The sequence below is a fragment of the Polyodon spathula genome, chromosome 4, assembly GCF_017654505.1.
Source record: "Polyodon spathula isolate WHYD16114869_AA chromosome 4, ASM1765450v1, whole genome shotgun sequence".
NCBI lineage: Eukaryota > Metazoa > Chordata > Actinopteri > Acipenseriformes > Polyodontidae > Polyodon > Polyodon spathula.
Genome location: NC_054537.1, coordinates 10,369,042 through 10,394,918, shown reverse-complemented (window position 1 = coordinate 10,394,918; position 25,877 = coordinate 10,369,042). Strand labels below are relative to the sequence as shown.

Here is a 25,877-nt window from a genome sequence, read left to right as displayed (position 1 = left end):
GTTGTGAACAAGCACACTGAGCTGGAAGTTCCTATAGGAAATTCCTGTCATTCTACCTGCTCCCTTTTTTCAAGTTCTCTGGGGACATTCAAGCCCCATTTTGTCTGAAAGCTTCCTGCCAGGAAAAGTGTAGGCTAAAGTATTAGGGTTAGATCAGCAGTGGCTTTCGAGATAGAGCTGCAGAGAAGGAGCGGAGATACAGTCACAGTGAGTGTCACACTCCCTTACTCTACAGTCACACTTACCCAGAAAAACAGACCTTGAATTCCTTAATAACCAAAGCTTTATCATGTTACAAAATATATTTTGGAAGAGTACAGACTATTTCCAATTGCAAAGTGAGGATTGGGATGTAGTTGTTTAGCATTTGATTGGGTTAAGTAGACAAATGGTGTGATTCAATCAAAAAATCAAAGCCACTTTATAACATGTTTTTACTATGGCGGTATTCAACCAAATCATTGGATAAACTTTGTGGCAACATGACATATACAGCGCCTCTAAAGCATCACTTTATGACTGATAAGAGCTTTTGATTGCAGCTCATATACAGTGCCATGTTATTAAAGGCAACTGGCATTAGATAATTTAGTTGTTTTAATCTTCCTTTTGGGAAACATAAAGTGGGTTCTATTACTTGAATGAAAAGGGAAAACTGTCTTAAAGTAATGTATTACTGAGCAGATTACTTTCAACTATTTCAAATTGATTGTGAATTGCGGTAGAGGAGGCAAACACATCAGGCAGCCCCCACAGCAAGCTTCTGATTCTACGGTTTTATCTTTTCAAGGTCCTGAGGACTTGGCTGAGGAAGTTGTAAAAAAAAAAAAAATAATTAAAAAATACGAAAGCAAAAATGCAAAAGTGTCGTCGAGACAAGCGAAAATAAATATTAAATTAAGAAGCCGAGAGAACAGCCCTATTTGGGTAGCTTTTAATTACAACGAAGGGTATAAGAGACAGATTACACTGTTATATCTCATAACACGTTTTTTGATACAACAACCAGGAAATAACATGACAATAAAATGTCTGATAAAGTCAATATTAGAAGTTTTTTTTTTTTTTTTTTAAAGGCAAGGTAATATTAGCATTCTGGGTCAGTTGCTTCCATATTGCCGTATGTTATATTCTTGAGACTGTTAAGGTTTGGAAACTGTTAAAGTTAAAAGATATATAAGCAATCTCCTATGCAGCCAGTCACCACTCAGTAGAACTGAATCCAAAGCCCTCTTACAAGTGTTATTGGCTTTACAGTTACAACACGTTCGAAATGAATCAATAGAAGATGCTGTAGCACGTGCTTGAAGAGTGAACATTCTTCAAACCAATGCAGCGGTCTGTCCCTGTCCAAATAAAATGAAAATGTTGGTTTTATTCTTTTTTACAGTGCGGTTTGAAAAAGGGATTTTGGCATATGTTTTTGTAATACCTGTATCCGCCCGTCACCTACCCACCCTAACCGTTTATTGGCCATGATCAAGCACTGAACAGACCGAACACAGAAAATTAGTTTAGAGATTGTAGATCCCTCCAAAGTTTTTGTACACAGTGTTGTATGTACTCTGTGAGCTACCATTGCTGGTAGTGTCTCGTGAGCTGTTCAGTGTGTAAATAAATCCTGTTCACCTGCGGGGTGTATCAGCTTCAACCTCCATCTCAATCGCCTGCCTGTCACTCAGCAGAGAATGCACGCACCCACACGGCAGACCGCTACTCTGTCACAAGCATTAATACCCTGTATCTTTGTAAACAAGGGATTTAGGGGAGCTCTGTGAATGTAGTCACTGTTACAGCTGTGAATGGTATTTAAAACAGGATTCATTTTTTTACACATCCACCCTTACTCTGGTCCTACCGCAGGTGGACATGCGGCGGATTACTGTTTGCAAAGTAATTCTCTAGCCATGTCCTGAGGCTGGGGTTAGGAAATGAAGGCTCTTAGCTGTGTCACCAGGTCTAATAACTTTGCTCCTCTTCAACAAATGTGGGATATTCAAAATCCACAAGACAGACACATTTCATATGTGATCTTTTGAGCTCATCCTTGATTATTTCAGCTTGTACCAATATAACAGGAAATTACTTTCCCTGGCTTCCAGGAGAAACATGTATGAATACACTCTTTACTTATGTTGTTCCATTAGCCATTCTTTGCCAGTGTAAAGCAAGCTAGTTAAGTTCTTGATCCAACTTTCCATTGAAATCCATACATACATATGAAACACTCAATAGCTCTGAATTTCGAAATACTCGAAGAAACTTAAAATCAATGACAAATGTTACGACTAAAAGTCATTGAAAAAGACTTTGTCAAAATGTTTCTCATCGAAATGAATTTTATATTTTGGCATTGGTATTTAAAATATGGCAGTTAGACTGAACACAACTCTGAATAATATTTTTTTCTCACATACTGTGTATTTAACATCAACATGAAACCTGAAAATTACTAAAACTAAGCCCCCCCCCCCCCCTCCCAAAAAAGAGGAATGATATATTGCACAAACAATTTGTAGTTCAAACTTATTTGAAGCTCTTAAGCAGACTGCTGAGCCTTGAACACTGGTTTGCTTTCCACCCATCCCTGAAAAACCTGTTTTAAAATGTGTTGAATCGGTGGATAAATCCATCATTCATGGTCCATAAACCATCACTTACCTTTGAAGAACACAAACTTCCCTTCACTGTTCTCATACACAGCATCAACATTGGAAGGGAGGCCTCTCCAGAAATATGCAATCTGCATAGGATAGCCATCCATCACTCTATTATTTCTCACCCTCCAAAACCACTGATCCTGAGAACAGAACAGAACAGAACAGTACAGAAACAATTTTTAAAACAGCTAGTATCTTCAACCCATCTTCTGAGAAATTAAAAACAAAAAACAAAAAAAGCAAAAATGTCTGCCTAATACAACGAGCAAATGTAATGAGAGAGTACGAGAGCATTCAACGTACTGCAGCAGGTTTAGACAAAGGTTGTGTGTTTCATTTCCAGCCTTGGTTTATTGGCACAGCTTTGCTGCCATTCTAAAATATGTAAATATATGCTCTGAGGTTTACTATCTTACCATTTGATAGGGCGGAGAGAGGTATTTTGTGGTTAAGAAAACAAATCATTACATGAGCACGATTATCCAATCTAGTCAGATACTAGAGAACTCAAACAGGTCAGCCGGATCCAGAAAAGCTGCTAGAACACTACACTGTAAACTGAAAAAAATAGAGCTTCATTGGTTTTAATACTAATACTCCTTTTATTGTTTCTTTATAGGGACATACATAATTTTAATTGTTTTTTTTTTCTTGTTAATAGTTGCATTTCTGATACAGTAACTTGTTCTTCCTTATCTCGGATTCAACTCCAAACTCTGCTTTTTCAAACAAACAATGGTTAGCTTTGGGCCTCAATGATCATACAGTTCAACAAAAATTTAGTCCGTTCGCCAAAGACTTATATATATATATATCATATAATATATATATATAATATATATATATATATATATATTCATATATATATATTTAGGTATCCTCCATATAGAATTAAGTGTCATCACAACTGAAAGCTAGTTTCAAGATATAGCTACAATCACCAGAGATAGAAACTTTTTTTTTTTTTTTTTTTTTTTTTTTTTTGAGATGAATAGGGAATTATTTTTCTGTTTCTTTACCCTTCATTTTAACCTTTAAAATTTTCCAAGGTCTGGCTGGGACCATTTAATCTCTTGTTGGATATCACTGCATTAAAATGGCAGCAGTCACTGCAGTTAAATTAGATTACAGGTATACACTCATTAAGCAGAGAGCTCCCACATCAGCAGTGCCTTCAGGAAAAGGCGGCGTGCTGGCAAAACCTTATTTCTGCATGCATATCTCGCTAAACAATTCGCATCTCAGGAGGGAGTAGTGCCACCTCTAGCAACCAGAGTAGTCTGCACTTCAGGGAACGGAAGGCACACCAAAGCCAAAAGGGGCACAACCAAGCAGAAAATTTCCTATTAACCTCTTATGTGAGCCATAGAGCGGCAGGCTCAGTGAAAAGGAGATGACACTTGCTTGACAATGTGAGTGTGATGAAATCACATATCTATTATTTCAACTGTTTCTAATATGAGGTGGTACAAGAGAAGTCTAATAAAAAAATTGAAATAAAAAGCTCTAGTGAAGCTAAAATCAGCCGGACAGTCCTTATTAGCCAAGTGCTCTTCCTGCTGCATTTGCAGCACTACTTGTCCTCATTTCCCTTATTACTCAGGCTCTTTGGACATACAGCCAGTCAATATGAATAATGGAAATTCAAAACTAAGGAGTGTCATTTTTAGGCAACTTTCACTGAGAAAACCCAGCCAAAAACCTCAAAGGAAATGGGAAACACAGATGGAAATGTCATTTTAGATGCATATCATTTACTCCACCCTCTTTAAATCATGGCCCGCATATTACTCATATAAATGGGGCTTTATTATTATTTTTTGTATATTGAAATGTCATGACTTTACAAAATGATTCTAGGAAACTCCCTCTCTCATATGGCTTTATGCTGACCCAGGGCTACCACATGGATGGTTAGCCAACTCTCTAACAGCTGGCAAACCTTGAAGTTCTCAGCAGTTTTCTTTTTTTACACTTGATAAGCTAATTCAGAACATAATGGACTAAAATGATAATTCAAATCTACTTATTTCTCATAAACTAGTTTTAATAAATACATTCTAAAACTACAAATCCTGAAGTGCCCTTTCTTTCTAATAAAAGAGCAACCCTCTGCTTCGGCGCACAGTAAGATTAATATGATAGGAAGATGTAAAGCTGCAAATTCACATAGTGAGTTTGATCCTTACAACACCCACATCTTTCTCATGAGTGCAAAGTTCTGAATGAGAAGGTTACTATAAGTGGTTTCAACATTTATACAGCTATTATAAAAACTTATTGGGCCCTCTGTGGAAGACAGTGACTGAACATCAATCCCATAATAACTCATACCAATATATATCTGCAACATTACATGTAAAGCCCAGAAAAGGGTTTAGGAGTATATAGCATACCAAAACAAAATACATTGCTTTGTCATAATAATCAGAGAATTCATCAATAATCTAATCAGACTTAGAAAATACAAACAGTAAAATAAAGGGAAACCAAAAAGGGCCTGACCCTCTTTGCTGCTTTTCAAATAAACCATGGCCACTGGTATCTATAAAAATAAAGATCCACACACATTATGAACTCATAAATGTGCAGAGCACACACACACACACACACAAACACTGTACCTGCAATAAAAATGAATGTAGACTTCCTGCACACTTAAGCATTTAAGCTGCCAAAAGCTGCCGAACGCACCCAACAATAACTTAATCTTGTGTATTTACAAGGTTGTTAAAATAAGTCTATATCCTCTAGAATACTTTTTTGTCTGGGTTTGAATGTCATGTTTCTGCAGCTCTTAGTAGCTACTTCAATTTACCAATCACCTAGACTTGAGTTGTCCAACCATTTTGACTGAAAGGATAATATTGATGACTAGTTCTTAAGGGCCCTAAAAAGCACACAGATCATAAAGGAAAGTAAATGGATTCGGTATTTATTGTATTCATTAAACAGATTACTGCTTCAGTATTTTGGTGCACATTAAGCAGGTTACATGTTTAAACACAACATTTGTTTCTTCCCTTTGACTTGTTTAAAACAAATATGACCAAACTGTCCAACACTCCCCTCTCAAATCAAAAAAGCCAAATTGTAGAGTTCAAAGAGCCATACAGGGCTCAGGACCCATCGGTTGGAAGACCATGACCTAGACCAGGGATGGCCAAAGATGGCCCTTCCACTACTGGTCTTTGTTCCATCCCTGTTCTAAAGGCTTCATTGAACCAACTAAGCTTCCACCCAAACCCCGTAGTTCGCTATCTCATCTTACCTGTTAAATCTGGTGTGAAACGGCCCTCCAAAACTGTGACTGGATACCTTACCCAGACCATCATACAGTAAGACAATCACCAAGGTCACGCAAGAGAAAATGCAGGAGTTAGGAGCAGGTACCACTAAAACTAGGAGTTGAAGGCCACTTGAAAATGATATACAGCACAGGAACGTGTCCCTTTAAATGACTGAATTCTTTGAAACATACTTTGTTTTTAGTGTAAGGTTATTGCCATCTTTCTTGTACAAATGTACAGAAGGTTTAATTCATCCCTGGCCCACTATGAAAAGGTTTGTATTCTTTGCAATGTAAGATGGGTGTGTTCTCAACTTGTTATCCATATTTCTTTTTATATCTTATAACTGAAAAATGTGTTACATTCTTTCGACATAACTATAAAGGGAGCTTCTTAGTATTAAAGAAAGCTAAAAGTCCAAATCCTATTGAAATATAGGTGAAGAAAGAATTAGCCACAGAAACATATAGAATGACTTGCTTACTGCTATTGGATTCTTCTTTTGTTGAAACAGAGATTTTGCTTTATGTTTTAAAGCTGCATCTCGGGAGCTACACATAGTGTTGATGCATCATTCATTATACAGATACCTACAGCAAAACAGATGGAATTTGATAGGGCTTTTACTGCGGACGCCCTGTAAACAGAAGAAAACTAAGTACAAAAAAGGAGAAAAAGAAGTTTCACCAATAACTATACATACAGAATCCCAGACGCTGGTCTTGCATGCAAACAATGTCTAGAATTCATAATCTCTACATTGCATCTATTCCAGGAACTAGGGTGGAAAATAATTTCTATAAATTTCTAAATCTGGCTGCCATGAGGAACTGTCTATGTGGATTGGCCACACGTGACTGTGTTCCCCTCCACTGAAAGACAGATTAATAATCAGTTTCCTGTCGCAAAAATCTTTTTTTTTTTGTGTGACTACAATAACCCTGAGGCCCAATTTGTACAGGGGAAATATGCACATATACTATATACAGAGAGAACTTAAAATAGGCAGAATAATAATAACCAAAGAGGTTTTCTAGTCTTTCCTGCAGCTTTGACCCTGTACCGAAGTCTGTGCCAGACACCTGGGATATATTTGAGCTTAAATGAAGCTTTTAGCATTCTGAAGCAGCACATTCTGGTATGTCGTTTTTCTTCTGTGTCTGGTGGCACCAAAAGTTATGTTGTTAAACAAAAACTTGTCTCAAATGTAACTGAAGATGTTTATTACCAATGCAAAAGAAATCCCTTTTCCAATTAAGGCAAAGCTCTACAGCAAGTCCTGCTCAAATGGTCTTTGGTCATGTGTAAAGAAACTGTATAAGAAGGCAAGTAGATCTGCAAATCCCAGCTCAGCTACTGACACACTGTGTACCTTGAAGCTATTCCAGACTGACAAAGTAGCCAATGGATCTCCTTTTGCATGTGCTTGATAATGATCTGTCACAAGCTGTGAGGTTGGAAGAAAAGGCTAATCATTTTCAATTATCATCTTTTCTTTTTTTTAAACGAGTTCAGGCAACAGCCCACCTGGTAGTCATTTGAAGTAAATCACAACCCCTACTGAGACAGGAATACAGAGACTGGAGTACTCTGAGCAACAGCCTTCAGTATTCTTGCATTCTGAATTTCACTTGAGTCAAGCGGCTTGTTTTTCATCCTTCCAAATGAATATATACAAGTATATTTAACTTACCACAATGGAGAGCACCTTAGGTAAAAAGATCTATGTAAAAAGTTAGTACATTGAAAAATCAATTTTCTTGTTTGAACCTATGACAGTGATGGAACAAACACTCCAGGGAAGAAAATGAGATGTCTGCTTGTTACAGGAGAGCGAAGGCAATTTTAGGTTAAGTGCTTCTTTGTAGTCTCATGCAGGGTTGAACTAAAAATATAAAATGAAATGAAACACAGCAAAAATACATAAACAGAGTGATCCAACAGCAATTTTTTTGGTCATTTCATTAACCATCAGTAGCTTTTTGGTGATAGCTTCTGACAAAAAACAAAAACAAAAAAAAAACATAGTAACAAATTCTGACATCTGATGCATATTAAAAACTGTTCATACAGTAACCCTCTAGGTCTAAACTAACATATTCACATATAAAACATTGTTTTCAGAAGTTTCCAATTAGTTTAATTAGGCACTTTTGCCACCCTGTCCCAGTTGCTGATTCACCTTAATAGGTCCAAGAAATTCTCAGATTTTCATAAAATTATGTTCTGAGCAATAAAAAAAGCTCCAGCTTTGTGCTTTATTCTAATTTAAACACATTAGATACATTTTATATTTCAGTTTAATCTCTTCAAGAAGCTTTTTCACAGTGAAGAATTTTTAATTAAGTATTTCTTCTTTCTTTTCTTTGATGCTTCAATTAAACTGAGCACTGTTGCTGAAAGAAAAGTACTGCTTCTTCATATTGCACACATATTTGAAAACATAACAATCATTCAAAAATAAAAAAATAAATCACCATTTATGCAACACAAAGCAAATAAAACTTGTGGTTATTTCCATACCTTTAAGCAGGTTTTGTAAAATTTTCCAAACTAGGAGCCGCTATGAAGTTTACCGTGATAACCCTACACAGCAATTGAGCATTCTACTGCTGTTTCCCCTTGCTTACACCATGCATTAACTATACTTTGCCACGGTTAACCCATTTTTTTTTTTTTAACAATGCCTGAACCGTTCATATCTGTGGTTTACTATGCTAAGCTGAATAATTTCTCTGAGCTTTATTACACTTTGCTACAGTATGCTGTAAACTTTTATAAGGGTCCTTGTTATCACAAGTCTCAGATTAAAACGACTCTGCTCACTTATCTATAAAGTAAAAGAACCACCAGCAGTGAAGCCTTCAGCATTGCAGCCAACAGAAACATTATCATCTGGTTCATATTATACCCCTCATATGGTTCATATCCTAACACCCACACCATATGCTTAACCACCTTGTCCAGCACCACTCAAAGTGCCTTGTGTTTTACCAGCTGAAGCTTAATTATTTCAGCCACTGTGTACTGTTTGGCATGCCTCACAGATATACAAACATCATTTTATTAGAATTACAAGAACTTTAGTTGTGAATTTCCAGTACAAAACAGACTGCTACATACAACACTCCATAGATTATACAATAATTGTGCCTGATATTTTTTAAACTTATATAATGTGCTAGGTGATTCTCAAAAGATCTATGCTGTGGACGAGTGTTACTGTATTTTCTGCTGCTGTGGATGCAGACCCCCCTTGGAGGATGTAATACGCTTGCTGCACCTATAGTACTTTGGGGGTATGTAGAAAGGGTTCTGTGTGTTATTTAAGTTTTGCATGTATCTAGAGAACTGCTTGTGATGAAAGTTGCAAAGCCAGCGCACATTTTTTAATGTATCATAAGTCTTTATGCATGTCATTGTGACCGAGGTCGAATGATTCTTGGTGTTAGACCTCCCTCCCCACCTGCGAGGTCACTGTGTAAAGGGAACAGAGTACCCTGGATTAAATGGCACAACAGTTTATTCCCAGGGTTAGGTGGAAGTCGGCCATCTAAAAAGGAGGCAGAGATGCGGTACATAAACTGTGTACCGTGGCATCCGAGTATTCCAGGAGCGGATGCGCTCGTTCACCAAGGGGTCATTGAGTTTGTGTACCGTAGCTCTGCCCACTTTCTAGATGGCTGACTTCCACGCAGTGATGTGATCTGTTCCTTTGTGAATGGTTATATTAAAGGACCAGAAGGAGAACCTGTGTTGTGAAACGTGAGTGTTTTGTTTGTTTTTGTTTGTCGTTAATAATACTGTTTGTAATTATCTGGACAGCTAACACAATCCGAAGCTGTTGCCAAAGGCCAGCACTAAACCCGGATGAACAACACTGCACTTTTGTTTGCACTAAAGAACTGTGTTCACCACGAGAACTAGAGCACACACTGTGGACTGGTGTTGTGTTTGTCTATGTGTTATGTTCGTGAACTAAAAACAGGACTGTTATTATTTCAGGGCTAACCCGCGGATTACAACTAAGCAATACACGTTGCTGTATTACTTCATTACTACTCTTATTATTTACTGTTGTTTTTGTTATTTTTCGATTTAGAAACCATTCAACAACATTGCACCTGAATTATAATTATGTCTCTGTTTGTTAATCACTGCTGCAATACCTTCACCAGCACACAGTTAACCACTTTGCCACAGTCATTGAAGAGTCATATTAGAAAAATGCTTGTCTAATTATTAATAGTGATTTTCTACATTATTTTTTTTCTTTTTTTAAACACCTTGTGTACATATTGGGGCCCTATTTTACAGAAAGTGCAGTTTTTCTGGGAGGAATAAAACAATTGAAACTAGAAAAGAACAACAGTTACAGCAGAATCCATTAGAGGTTAAACATACAATCTCAAGCATCTCTCTCAAATTCATATCGAAAAAGCCAGCACTTAACCTACTGTCTTTTTAGCCCATATGCAGACAGGCCAAAAGAACTGAATCTATTCAGTCTTGAACAAAGAAGACTATGCAGCGATCTGATTCAAGCACTCACAATCCTGAATGCTTGAAACCAACTCCCCAGTAATGTTGTTGAAGCTGACTCCCTGGGATCCTTCAAGAAGTTTGATGAGATTCTAGGATCAATAAACTACTAACAACCAAACAAGCAAGATGGGCTGATTGGCCTCCTTTCGTTTGTAAACTTTCTTATGTTCTTATGTTCTTAAAAAAAGCATGATGCTTACCAGAATTATTTCTGTGTTAAAGGAAAATAATATTTATAGGTGTGCTTTCCATTGAGAAAACACACACCCTATATTTTATATAAGAATTTGCTCTTGGAACGCTTTAGACAAAAAACAAAATAATAATATTGCAGCCAAAGAAGAAATGAAAACTGTCTGGCTTTCAAATCCAAATACATACCAGCAGGTGTTGAAATTTCCTGTATTCCAGTTTCTTGGAATGTAATTTTCTTTTGACCGTGACTAAATACCCTAGCAGGGAAGACAGGTGCGTTACATTTCAGTATTAGAAAGTTGTCAATCATAGTTCAACCAGCCAGCAGACTCTGCCAATTTTCCTGAGGCAGGATCCTGACACCTATACATATAAACTAGAATATAAGTGAAGGGGCAGGGAAAAGGGTGTTGCCAGGTATCTCACAGAATCAATGCCAGCAAGTTACATCTGTGTTAATAAGTAAAGGGAAACCTGTTCTGCCTAAAAAGCAGTACTAGTGTTATGAATGTATCCGTCTGCACAGACTGACCCAAAAATGAGTGTGACCTGCTGCTGAAACATATAATGCGTAGCACCTGGGTACTGTTCGAGTGGCAACAGGTGTGTCTTGTCTAGTGTAAGTTTCTCTGAATTTGGACACTAAAGTGCATCTGTTATTTTTGAGTGCTTTCCAGTTCTGGTCTTCTGCACACCAGCTAGCCAGCTGCATGTGCACCCACTGCAAAATCACAGAGTTCCTTCTGCTTTCACATACATGTTGCTGAACAGTTTCACACAACTCTCACACAGTTACTAGTTACACCAGTTTGTTAGTCAGTCGATGTACAAAACTGGAGTATTCTAGCTACTCTACAACCTTCCATACACTCTGGACTAGTGCAATACACAAATAGCTTGGTAGCATTTAGGATTTGTTCTGAAGATGGTATAGATGGTGTAGGATATTTGGAGAACCCTGTCCTTACCACACAACAAGGGACCTACTATATTACCAGACCAATAGAGGGTTTAATGCACCAGCCTATTGCAGAGTATTTTAAATGAAACAGTGCCATACATCCCACACAGAAAGTTTATTTGTGTTTCACTTACACTGCTACCATAGAACATACTGGCACTTTAGACTCTCTTTACAAAGGGCTTGTCAAGAGTAACAGCGAGGATTGTTGATATTAAAGCGCCACACATAAATGGGTGCGTGTCTGGAAAATGTATCCCAGTAGCAATACAATCTTTAGATATTTAAAGAACAGATGTAGAAACGCAGGCACTCAAACTCAGGTTCATACAGCTCAGCCTCCTACCTTGAAAACAAACATCTCCCGGCGAAGGATGGCCAGAGTATTGAAGTTCCCATCGCATATGTTGGGTTTGGCACCAGGGTAAGAAGGTGGCCGGGGAAGTTTGGGTTGCCGGTTGGTCTTCCGCGGATCTGGGGTTGGGTTTGAGCGCTGTGGCGGGATAGTGGGAAGAGGTCTTGTGGGTTGTGGAATCTTGTCTGGTGGACCTTGTGGAAGACAAAGAAGCACCAGAAATGTTAGCATTTATAATTCTGCTGCAATCTACCAACATCATTTTATGGAAGCATAAGGATTTTCACCATGCCTATATGTAAATATGGTAGAAAGTAATTTTCTTAGGCTGCTTTCATGTAGAATATAAAAACAGTCGAACAAAGCAAACCTATGGAATTCTCTAACCTAATAAGGAATGCTACAGTCCTTTAAAGTCTTTTAAAGATAAATAATATGATTTATGTGCACTCAGGAGATGACATTGTTGGAAAAAAGACTTCCATTGCATGGCAGTTTCAGATTTTATTGTGAGCTTCATTAGAGACACCTAAGCTTGTTCCACTGTGGATAATTCTGAAATGGATCAAACTGCTATACAATGGGAGTCTTTTTCCCCATTTGCCCTTTAAATTAACCCCTTGCATCATAGGTGAAAAAAAAAAAAATGTATTTACTCAATTTGAAGAAGCATTTTATTTTTGACTGAACTAGAACTGTTGTCATCAGTTTCTCATAAATGTAATTCTAATTAAAACATTATCGTACATTATTATCTGGTTTTGCCGGATAACAAAGAATTACCTACCAGTCTCTTCTACGTTATACTGTTTAATGAAATGCTAACCACAATTTTTAAAATTCATCCTTTTTAGAACAACATTTAAAGCATTGGCTTCCTTAAAAGTAGTGATCATGATGGCACAGCACACTGCACAGTATGTTAGTCATAGATTTTTCCTTGAAAAAACATAATAATGACGAAAGCTAAACAATTTTTGCAGCTGTCAATTGAGCTGGCTAAGAAGCTGGCTTTTTTAGTGATGAAAAGAGCAGCTGTCCCCAGGGCGTGGGAAGCCAGAAATCAAGTTTCTGCATTGGCAGGTCAGTGCATGCTAATGAACCAGAAGCAAGCATTGGCAAGCAGTGGTTAAGAACACTATCAGTTGCTTATTCTCTTCTCTCCTCTCTCTCAGAAAATCCTGTTATGGGAGGGGGAGGGGGGGGGGATGTTGGGGTTATTTCTATAATGGAGTTAATGAATAAATACAAACTTTAACACACGTCCCTCTCCATGGCTAGCGATACATACTTGGAGCTATTAGAATCATACAGATCGCCATGATAAGTACAGTAGATCACCATGACCTTCCGCTACGTATCTCCAGATTCTGATACTCTCTAGAACTTGTATATGCAGATTAAGTGCTATCCAACTCTAGACCATGCAAAGTTTCTTGATAATTTCATGAGAAATGAAAATGTGAGGACTACAGGCAACTCCAAAATATACATAGCAACGCTGAAGTAGCCATTTAAAGAAATAAATTGGGGTTACGTTCCTGACTCTTCAGCCAAATAATATAGTTTAACAAAAATGACCCATTATTAAGTCATTATTAATTCTTTACATTCAGCCCGGTGGTTATGTGCATAATACTCAGACACCTACCTGGATTGTTTAAAAGTACAGACTCAGGGTTTTCCAATGATGTATTCAGTGTGTGTATGTGGTTCCTTCTAGCAGGAAATACAATCGCCTGAAGTTAAGCCCCTCATCATGTGACAGAGATCACAGCTTAAATTTAGTTTTGAGTCCATTGCTCTTATCAGACTTTGTTAACGGCAAATAAATACAAATTTATAAAAAAACAGTTACATAAAAAACAAAAAAAAAAAAAAAAAAAACGCTAGTGAGTCAGGACGACCACGGCAGGTACTGTTGTTCGGACACCGAGCTGCGCACATGACGCATGGCTCAGGCCTCGCCATGTCCTAAATGCAGTATCATTAAAGCTAAAGTTAAAGCAGGGTAATAATGCAAAAGAGTCATAAGTGCTGTGCGTCATAAGTCTTAGTGTTGTAAGTCAAAGATCGCCTGTGTGTGTGTGTGTGTGTGTGTGTGTGTGTGTGTGTGTGTGTGTGTGTGTGTATATATATATATATATATATATATATATATATATATATATATATATATATATATATATATGTAGCCAAAAGTTAAAAGTTTACATACCCCAATGGAAATTTCTAATTTCTACAAATTTCTCGAAAACAAAGAATTTCTGGAAGAAAAGTTACAAGAAATAGATGTCTGCAATTATTGCAAAACACCAAAAATACTAATTCAAAAGTATACATACCCTTTAATGCTATGATAGCATTGTCTACAAGGTACTAGAAATTTCAGTATGATAATGCAGAACCTAATTCTAGAAAAGTTGAGAAAATGCTGGATACAATCCAAGTGAACATTCTTAGATAGTATACATAGGATGATTGCTGTCAATATGGGAATAAGTAAGCGCTATCTGAAGATCTTAGGCAGAAAATTATTAACTGTCATAAAGCTAGAGAAGGATATAAGAAGATTTCCAAGCACTTGTGTATCCCAATTTCAACTATTGTTTCTATTATCAAGAAGTACAAGACTCATGGTACCGTCACAACACTCCCTCGGTGTGGAAAAAAGAAGGTTCTTCCATCAAGTACAGGTAGAAGAATTGTGAGGAAGGTTAATAACAATCCGAGATTGACTGCCAAAGATATTCCAAGTAAATTGGCTTCAAGTGAGACTGGGGTTTCCATTTCAACCACAGCTCGAATATCGTATGGTGAAGGTCTCAATGGTCGCAGAGGCCAAGGAAAAAGCCAATCTTAGGAAAACGTCACAAGGACAATCACTTAAAGTTTGCAAAACACCATCTGAATGATGGATATGAGTTCTGGTCAAAGGTTTTGTGGATTGATGAAACAAAAATCAAGCTATTTGGTCATCACACTGACAGTCGTTAATTTTGGAGAAAGTCTGGGGAGGCATACAAAGAAAAGAATACAATACCTACTGTCAAGTAAAATCTAATTCAGAATGGCTAAAGAAGAACAAAATCAAGGTTCTGGAATGGTGTAGTCAAAGTTCTGCTCTAATTTGAGAATCTTTGGTTTGAGCTGAAGAAGGCTCTGCACAAGAGAAGTCCTCAGAATTTGAATGAACTGGAACACTTTTGCATTGAAGAATGGTCAAAAATCACTAAAGAATCATGCCAAACGCTCAACGACAAATATCCTAATCGTTTAAAAGAGGTTATTATAGCGAAAGGTGCCTCGACTAGCTATTAATTTAATTTTCCTTGTCAGAGTATGAATACTTTTGAATTATCATTTTTGGAGCTTTGCAATTAAATTGCTAAAATAAATAAAACAAATAAATAATATATTTTTTCCTCATCCACAAAAGCAAAACTTTTGTAACAATAGATTTTCCTTCTAATTCTTTGTTTTCGAGGAATTTCAAGAAATTATACTATAATAATAAATCATGCAACTTGTCACTGACATTTTACAAGAACGGCGAGCGACATTCACGTAAATTAGGCATTTACTGTTGCAGCCCTGCCAAGGCAGCTTCTTTTTATCTGTTTCTATTTTACACTTAGTCTTTCCTTGTGCTGTAGGGGAGCTCACTTGTCTACTTTGCTTTTTGTGTTCCCAATCACTTTAATCTTTTAGTGTTGAAAGATCTCTTTCTCTTTCAGACACATCAGTAGCAAAACAGATGATTACAATAACATAAGAGACACCAGAAAAACAATTGTGTGGGCTTTGTAGATTTGTAGGTCGTCATTGTGGCTTACTACCTGATAACATCAATCCATACTGATGCTTAGAAAAGCTTAAGAAACAGTTTTTCCCTGTAGGTTTCTGTTTCCCCATCACCAACATCTGCTCACTGCAGGAATCCCATGACGCTATGCTGTGGTTGGAATAATGCAGCTGTATGAAGTAGCAAATGATACACTCATTTCCCAGCACATTCCTTTATTTTGAGGATAATGACAGCCTTATTGACAAAACCCATCCGGATACAGAAGATCAGTAGATTTGGGTGAGCCCATCTTTTTAATGGAGACTTGGTTTTCCATATAATGTACTGTAGTCTTTAATTGCTTAATGGTTAATTCCAAAGGTTGCCCTAGTAACTGTATGGGCTGCTGTGGTTAGAGATGTTTTTTATTAGTCACATATTAAACACAGCTATTCTCAGACCAAAATGATAAATGGTGTTTAAAAAAAAAAAAATCATATTTAGAAATGTAACCAGTCCTTTAATAGTCAAAAATATATTCATAACAGCAATGGATAAATTGATATTATAGAAGCAAAAAATTGTAACCGATGACTACCCAAAATAGTAGGCTAATCTTTCTACGGTTTTATCAAATGTGATTGTGTAAGTCTGCCAAGAAAACTCTAGATCAGAAATGCTCTGGTTAAATAATTGCTAGAGGAAACAATTGTTACAGTAGTTATATTCTTCAATATCAGATACATTTTAAATACATTTTAAAATATAAATGGACTGTAATTAATGCAGTGTTTACTGTAACCCCTTTTTGTTACAAATTGCACGCATGCAATATCAAGTAATTAGATTTACCTGGAAAATGGACAAGCTTTGATCTTATGCTACAGTAGCTCTCATTGAATAAAGGTAGGCCAGTAATCTGTCCATCCCTGGCCAAGGTTATGCTGTAAATAAAAAACTAACAGGCCAACTTTCAAGGATTTTGCTAAATAATAATAATAATAATATAATAATAATAATAATAAATAATAATAATAATAATAATAAATTATGTTCATATAGGTTTTTTTTTTTTTTTAGTTGTGTAATGCTAAACTTTGGGCCATAGCTGTAAATTTTTCAGCTGAACACAAAACTCAAAATGTTTTTCAAATTAAAGCTGTAAATTGAGAACACTCACTGCAGACACTGTTGTTATTGAAGTAAAAAAAAATAGCAAACAAGAAGATCATCCAGTACTAGATGCCTAATCCTGCCACAAACATTTCGGGTCACTCCTCTGCAGTGCAGGAATATTAAGCAAGCAGCCTCTTGTTTCTCTCCCAGGCTACTTTACAAGTTTGTATATGGTCTGCAAATCCTCTGCTACAAGACTCAAATCTCAGATCTCAAGTACAGTCTCCTCTGCATTACATGAACAAGTACTATCACTGTGGAAGGAAGGTCTATTGATTGAACTGGGTTATAACTAGGCTTGCTACTATTCGATTTTTATTTTTTTGCCAAATCGACGATTACTATCGATGTTTATTATTATTTTAGAATGAATTTACTGGGGTTTTTTATCTTTATTTTTCAATTCAAGCAGAAAATGGGTGAAATTGCCCTTTATGCTTTATAAAAAACAGACTTTTTTGTAAAATGTTTTTGTAAAACGTCTCATTTAGCAAAACCCCTTTATCATATTTAGCATGCAACAAAATCATGGTTACAAATTCTAACTGAAATAACGTTTGGTCACAACAGAGTTATACCTTGTAAAGACAAAGATCCCACACAAATAAAAAAATCATCTTAAATAAAGTGTAGTAAATTCAGCATATAAAAGTGTATTACACAGAGTTTTATACCATAAATTTACAGATAGAAATGATAAGCACAGAATAAAACATTAGACAGACACTTATTATTCGGAGTCTGAGCTCCAGCCCTCTCCTGCTTCAGCAGAGCTGGACTCAAGAGTCACTGGAAGGCAAGGCAGACGGGCCTGCTTCGTCCTGCCATGAAGACTGCAGCTGTTGGCCAGGGTATCGTGCACAATATTCATTAAGTGTACACCTTAACCCGATAATTTCAAAGTAGGTGCTTTGAATGACAGGCGCTGTAGCTGGCAAGTGAAAGTGCACAGCTGGTTCAGGTTGGTCATGATTGACAGTCATTTAAACAAATAAGAGCATTCTAGCACTACTTCAGTCAACGAGATCTGTCAGGACAGGGTGAAATTACAGTAGTAACGGACCACTGAGATGACTGACAGCGACCCCCAGCCATTCTATAAAAACTAGACAAACTTCAGGTGATTTCAAATGATTATTTTTGGTAAGAAAATTATAAATTTATTTATAGATTTTTATATTGAGCTATAACATGTTCTATACAAAGCAAGCAATACCAGCCTTTTGAGACAACAGATTATAAAAATATCAAAAAATGTGACTAAAAGGATGCAACTACATACCGTATATTTTCTGGATACCCTGCAGATCATCATTAGGCAGTCTGAAATTATCTGTTTCCATGTACTGGTAAAAAGGGGCCATGATTGCTGTGGGATCATTGGAATGTTCAAGGCCTAAGGCATGGCCCAGTTCATGAACCGCAACCAGAAACAAATCATTTCCTGTCAAAAGAAGAAGAAAGCTTCAGCAAATTGAGCTACCCACAGTTCCCAGGCACACACATGTATCGAAGGTTCTCAAGAGAGGACAGTCCTGAAAGAGAAATGAACAATAACGCAAATTGTGATTTTAGCTACAAATTTCCATTTTTTAGTAGTAAGTTCTACACTGCCAAGTCGGTCCTACGGCAATGAGTTTTTTTTTTTCTGTCTTCTGCATTCGCTTGATCATTATGAGTTCTGCGTACACACAAGCTGAAAGCTACACGTTTGTATGTATGGAATGAATACTGACAAAATACAGACAAATAATTTTTTACCGTAAATAAATAAACAAAAAAAATAAATATACATTTTTATTTAGTCATAGGGAAAGGTTTTGACTAAAAAATAACATGTAGGCAATAAGCAATAAACAACGGGGTGGAACAACCACAACAACATGTCATAACAAAAACAAAGTGAGAGAGAGAGAGAGAGAGAGAGAGAGAGAGAGAGAGAGAGAGAGAGAGAGAGAGAGAGAGAGAGAGAGATATGAATATATCATATCCAGGTAAACAGGTTGTGGGGGAGGAGGGAGTGAGAGTGTCTAATGCTTCAGCGTATGATATTCCTTGAAGCATGGAGCAAAGCACAGAGCTTGGAGCCACCTCTTCGCTGTCACTTGATGTTGATGGTAAATATTCTTCGCTTATGTCTTCACTGACACACTCACTAACATACAATTCAGTGGAAGAATTGTATGTATTTGAACATAAATCAGAATCTGAATTCAATATTATTACTAACACTTCTTTCTTACTGAGCAAATTTCGTCGGTTTACAAACACTGTTGACATTTTTGTGACTGGGTTTATTATATGTAATTCAGTCAATATCTGGCAGAGGGTGCAAGAGACCAATAAAAGGTGTTACAGAAACCTAGTGTTACAATATTATGTGATCAGGGGTTTTGTAGGCTCAGCAATTCAAATTTAAAGTTGCAGAACATACCGGTACATTTGTACTCCCTGCGGACCAGACAGCAGTGAATGTACTGATTTGTTCATACTACTCAAAGGGTTAAATGTGACTTTTTTCTGTTATTATACTCAGTTCCTTGTTATATTGGACTTTGCTCATGTGGGTTCTAATTATATAAATACTGATGTCTTTGGAATGACATAAAGAGTTGGCTTTGGAAAACCCACATTTCTAACAGTGCCTCTGAGTCTATGTATTTAGAGTCTCTTGTCTTCAACGTTAGAAAAAAGAAAAAACATCAACAAACCCCAACCAACAGTAAACCATAAGGGCAATAACATTAAAGGTACAATCAGACATAGAACACACATAACCCCATAGCCATGGTGTGTGCATTCATACATGGCGTTTAAAAAAAAACTGAAAAGTGTATTCATCAATAAGCCTATGGTTCTGAAATATGTTTGCAACCCCATATTGGGAAACAATGCAAACGTTGATTTACAGGCTATATCTATTTCTGGATTAAAAGTGCACTTGGCCTCAAAATGCAGTCAGGGTTTCCATAGATGAAGCCACATAATTATGCCACGTAATAACGTCTATACTGTACACAAAATACACTTAAATCAAAAAACCCAGCTACCAGTCTCTCCATGTTCGCATAAAATGAAATAAATTAGATATTGGAAAGTTATACTGTTTACATTTGTAAAAGATGGGTTAGCTTTTTAAGCAATTTTTCTACTTACATGTATTTATATAAACACAAATGTTAATACTATACCTGCAGTACATAGCAAAGAGACACACTAGGCAATCATTGCACATATTTGTGTGGAAAAAAGGCCACAAATGGCTAGTTAACCACATTGCAATTAAAATATGCAATTTTTGAAGAAAAAATATATCTACTTGCACTACCACATTGGTTAATCAACCAGACCCTTTGTGTTTGTGTGTGTGTGTGTTTGCGTGATGGTGAACTTTTATTAATGTAACAAAACTCAGATTATATATATATATATATATATATATATATATATATATATATATATATATATATATATATATATATATATATATATATATAATTTTGGATGAAAAGCAGCTGTGTCACAACTAGCCAACATGCAGCAGGGAGAGTTGTGCTGTAAATTATATAGGACTGCAACAGTAATGTGGTAATTGCTTGATTTATTGTAGTAGCAGTTTTATACTAAATGTTTTAACTGTAAATTCCATCATAAACATCACACATCTAAGACACTGCAATTAAACTCCATGGCACTGCATAACAACATGTTATGAGACATGAGGATGAGTTTATTAATTCATTTCCACAACTGGGGTAGCTTTAAGCACATCCCTTAATTGATATAAACAAATAAAAAAAAAAACATGTTCCTTTAAATCTACATATACAACCTAACGAATGTGCATTTGTGGTTTTGGTAAAGAATGATCTTCCTTTTGATTGTGGGTTTTGTTTGTTTTTTGTACTCACTTCCTGCTGACGACAAAGCTTTCCTTGTGGTAGAGATTTTTTTTTTTTTTTTTTTTTTTTTTTTCTGGGCTGTCTGATCTGGTGTTTTTTTAAAATAGCCTCGGTCAAGAGTTGGATAAAGTCTGCAAAAAAGTACCTATTCCCTGCAGGATTTGTTTTAGAAGATAACCTTCTGTAATAATATAGCTGTGTTACCCACGCTCGCAGGAGAAACTGGCTGTGGTGTATTTCCAACCAATGCAACCAGTATAGCCTCTGATAAAATTGTAAGTCCTATTTATCATTTGGTTCTGCTCGGTTTTATCTGTAGAACCAGGATGTCCTTGCCCTACAGTATTTAAAAAAACAAACAAAGAATGGTAATAATCTCTGATTCCAGGGCTAGACTAACAGGTCTATGAGGTGCCTACTGCTGGAGCCTGTTTCTGACAGAGATGCATCAGGGTTGAAACCTTGTCATTTTACCCTTCCATACAAAAACCTACACAGGGCCAAATGGTCAGAATGTACACCAGTGTTGACATGTGTTCTACCCCATATAGACTTTCTGATACAATGTCACTTAGTTTCAACAACAATGTGACTGGCAGTGGTTGCCAACCTAGAACAATATTTAGTTACATATAATTAGTGTCAAACTGTTAGATCTTTCTTTTCCCTCTCCCATCACCTGCTGTGGGGTTCTCGTTTTGTAGCCACACTTCTGTTTAACAAGTTAATGCCAGAGTCCAAATGCAGTCTAGCAGGGTTTTCCCAGGGGAATTTATTGCAAAGCATATCAATGGGATACACAGAGATAAAGGCTTTACCCATCCCCCCAGCCCCCCTCCATCTAACCATACTGTTAAATGTTACCTATTTGTTCCCATGGGCTGGACATCATTCTCAACATGTTTATACTTTAATGCTCTGACCTACTTTTTTAAACAGAAGCAAAGACTTGTCTAATAAACAGGGGGCATTACTGTAAAAGAGAATCCCTGGGTTTCCATGTCTACATTTAATTACACTGATTTAATACATAATAAGATAAAGGAGTGGACATGTTCAACATTAATCTGGATAATAAATAAATAAATAAATAAATAAATAAATAAATAAAAAACAAACCTATGTTTGAATTAATGTGCTTCTTAAAGATTATTTTGTATTTGTTTTTTTTTTTCAGTCTGTTCATAACTGTCAAATGATCAACTAACACAGGATGCATCGGTTATTTAGAGCCAAGGGCCATCCACATAGTTACTGACTTGCAAGACAGCAGTTATCCGGACTGCTGTAGTCAGCTATTCAACAGATTTAGAAGACTGGCACTGGGATGAGACAAAGATTTCACAGATTAGGGGAAACAGTTCCTTTGAAGTCAAACTAGTTTATCACCTGACATTTGAAACACTGGGAGCGTTAAAAATGGGGGGTGGGGTGGGGGGGGGGGGTTACCTATTTGTTTGCTGTGCTCTGCAATTTAGCCACTTATCTGCAACAGTGCATTTTAGGTTAGGGGGCATACCTAATGTTTAACCTTCTCAATGCTATCATTTTGCAAGTCGACTTGATTTTAAATACCTTGCATGCTCTTACCTTGTTAAGTGTGTTGTGCCTTGCAATTATCTAAAGCAGTGTGGAATACTGTTCATTTTAGCAGCCTAATACAATTTGTATTTGTTAGCTACACGTGTGATGCATATGTAAGTGTGTTGTTGGTCTGGAGGTGATACAAGTGCTATGGCTATTCTGCTGTAGTTTTTACATATTTATTTTGAGTTACACCGAGGAAGCGTCTTTACCATAAACCATGGTAACAAATAATCTATTACCTATTCTTTTTCCATCAATGGATAGGTATTTCATTATTCCAACATGAACATATGATTATAATAATAAATGACTGATAGGGAGCCAGCTGCAAAATCTGTACTTGCAATGCCAATGCGATGATTAAAAATCTAACTTAAAATTTCTCTCTCAAGCTAGATTTCCAAATGTCACATTTTTCAAATGCTGTCAATATGTTAACGCAACATTACTCAGCAGGTTTCATTCGACTAAGAAGTGAAATTTGTTAATTCTATAGGGTGATGCAAAACCTTTGGCCATAGCTGTACATTAAACCTACGAGCAAACAGGTGAAATAAAGCTGTTCCTTGGAACATTAAGTGTGATATCTGGAACTACATGCCATTCTCTACACCTCTACCACCAGGCATTGGCCTTCCATTTACAATTGACCAATAATCTGTGAAACAAGCCCTATGCTCCCAGATACAAGTGCTTCAGCTACATCCTTTTCACTAGAGATCTGCATCATCCTCTGCCCTGTGTGTACCTTTTTCGGCTTCTAGTTTTTTGCATATTTTTATTTATTTTTTACCTCCAATCTGTTGAAAATACTACTCATTTTGCATGGCAAGTATTGTTATATTTTCTGTGTAGCAGGCAAGATTCATTAACTGGGAATCAAACTACTGCCCCCTGATGTGTCAACGCTCCTAAGGTGTATACCGTGAAGACATTTAAATAGATAAGAGTTGACACTTCAGTTAACCAGTTGGTGATGACAGGCAGGATCACACCTTTCAGTGCTTGAAGATACTGCACAGCTCCCACACAGGCAACTGCGGTTTCTATTCACTCTTCTGACCTCTATTCTAAACAGTATATACTGTACTGTACACTGTTGGAAAATTGCAGGCAAAGTGCCCACTCCAAAGTGAATGTAATATGTGGACAATCTGACCACAGTGTAAAATCGTGCCCACTTAGTCCTCTCCCAGCCTCTTTCAGTAGGTGTACAGTACAATGAAAGACCTGACATGCATGTTTGAAGTTGTGATTCTTTCATTTTATTTGTAAGGCATCTGCCTTTCTTTGTTATGAATGTTTTCAACATGCCATCCTAGTGGGAGAATGCACTACTGAATGGCATAATAAAAAAAAAACTCCATACAGTAGAATTGATGGCTTTGAATCTTTTGTCAGCAGGTAATCAATAAGCATGGGGTTTCAAAGACCAATACCGTAATCTGAAACCCTCTTTTTTATTACTTATTTCATAATAGAAGTATAGAATGAGAATGGAGAAATGGTTATTGTCACACAGCACACAAGAAACATGTGGAATTATAAAAAAAAAAAACAACAACAAAAAAAAAAAACAAACAGCATTGAATTTCATAGACAGGTTAGAGGGAGCAGATTCTTCAAAGTGGGGGAGAAGGACATTGCCACAAATTCAAATTCAAACAAAAAAAGACTACAAATAATAATAATAATAAATAATAATAATAATAATAATAATAATAATAATAATAATAATAATAATAATAATAATAATATCATACCATCATGATTTGGGTTTCCTAAAGTCCACGGCTCATCTGAGTCAAAGTGTGTGTCTCCACCAATCCCTGGCCCAGGAAAATAAGCGTGTGCCAAAAATCCCCCTTCACCATCAAAAGGAGAACTGTCTCCATGGAAACCTGAAGCGAATATAATTGTAATGTCCACGTCTCTTTTGCCAGACTCCAGCTCAGTGTATGGGACTTCCTGAAATGTCAGGGGGGTCACATTCTGCCACACATCAAAGGCACGGCGAATGGCTTTACGAGTTTCGGTTTCTCCTACTTTAGGAGTGACGTTCTTTATGCTGTGTAAAGACATGAAAAACATATCAGAACAAAGAAGAGTTCCATTGTGTACTGAAATGGCACAATTACAATTTGATTTGATTTATTGAAACGCTTGTTGCGTTTGAGGATGTATGTTGGAGAACTGACTACTTGCTAGGGTTTAAAAAGGTAAACTTATATATGTTACCTTCTCCCTGATGGATAATCTCTGCGTCTAAAACAGAATAGACATATTTCCCATTCTTATCTCAGCCCAGCATACAGCACAACCATAATCAGAATACAATTGTTAAGAGTGATATGAAATGATGGATATACCATATAGAAAAAGTATTTTTGAATGATGTGCATTACAGTATCCCCCCCCCCCCCCCCCCCCCCCCCCCCCCCCCCCCCCCCCCCCCCCCCCCCCCCCCCCCGAAAAAAAAAAAAAAAAAAAATCAACAGTAGAGTCTACAAAAAAGGATAATGCACAATTGTGGCTCTTAAAATTCAATCCAGGCAGTGCAGCTGAACTTTAACCTTTGGTTGTTATCATTCCCCTGCAGCTCATGAGGGATGAAAATCTAATTTTTAGGCAGAAAGTCTGCTCAGCAATCCATCATCCGTCCATCACCTTCCCCAATTTACATTTTATTTGAAAAGGCTAGCCCATGATAGAATTAAAAGAGGCCAGCATTTGAATAACAATCTTTTTCATCCATTGCTACCGTCATCAATCAAAGCTAAATTGGCCAAAAGCGTTTTCCTTCCTCTATAAAAGTGTTAATGTTATTGAAATGAATATGTCACCTCTGGTCAAATAAAGATTACATTCCTTGCTATTATTTCCCTAGAGGCATTTACCATGAAGGTGCTTCATTAATCTCTGGCCATGTTGGATCCAACTCAAACTCCAGTGTCGTATCAACATAGTACAATATGTCAAAGATTATTCCCAGTAGTTCTACTTTAAATTGTAATCTGAAGCTTTACAAAGCAGCCTAAAAAACTAACAGTACCTATAATTAAATAACCTTTTCTATATTTACTGTGAATATCACAAATGGTGAATGCTTGTACAGCTTGTAAAATTATATTAGTGTAAAAAGCAGAATTTCATTTTTAATTCCTGAGTATAAATGCAGCAGTATATAACATTCAGAACTTCCTACTGCAGTAATTAGTAACAGCAGGAGTGTGCTTGTTTGACTTTCAGAGCAGCACAGTGCCCTATTCAAGTAACTTGGAGCTGGATTTAATTACAAAAAAAATAAATAAATACAAATTCATGCAGCGTAAAAAGCAAATTCTGGCCCATTTTTATGTTCGTAGTCAGGATTTAAGGCATAGCTAGGATTTAAGCCCTGTGGATAAAGAATTAGGGTT

At 36.7% G+C, this 25,877-nt stretch overlaps 1 protein-coding gene across 2 annotated transcripts in view; it reads right to left on the bottom strand.

The window, feature by feature from the left end:
• The window catches only part of LOC121314157 (matrix metalloproteinase-16-like), a 50,744-nt gene that overhangs the window by 8,742 nt on the left and 16,125 nt on the right, over positions 1-25,877 (bottom strand). For both annotated transcript variants that reach the window (XM_041247150.1, XM_041247151.1), the window contains 4 exons: positions 24,222-24,526; positions 18,252-18,413; positions 11,998-12,200; positions 2,662-2,800 (listed from right to left, as the gene is read on the bottom strand). In XM_041247150.1, coding sequence (XP_041103084.1) covers positions 2,662-2,800; positions 11,998-12,200; positions 18,252-18,413; positions 24,222-24,526 — 809 coding nt within the window. The remainder of the gene's footprint in view (positions 1-2,661; positions 2,801-11,997; positions 12,201-18,251; positions 18,414-24,221; positions 24,527-25,877) is intronic.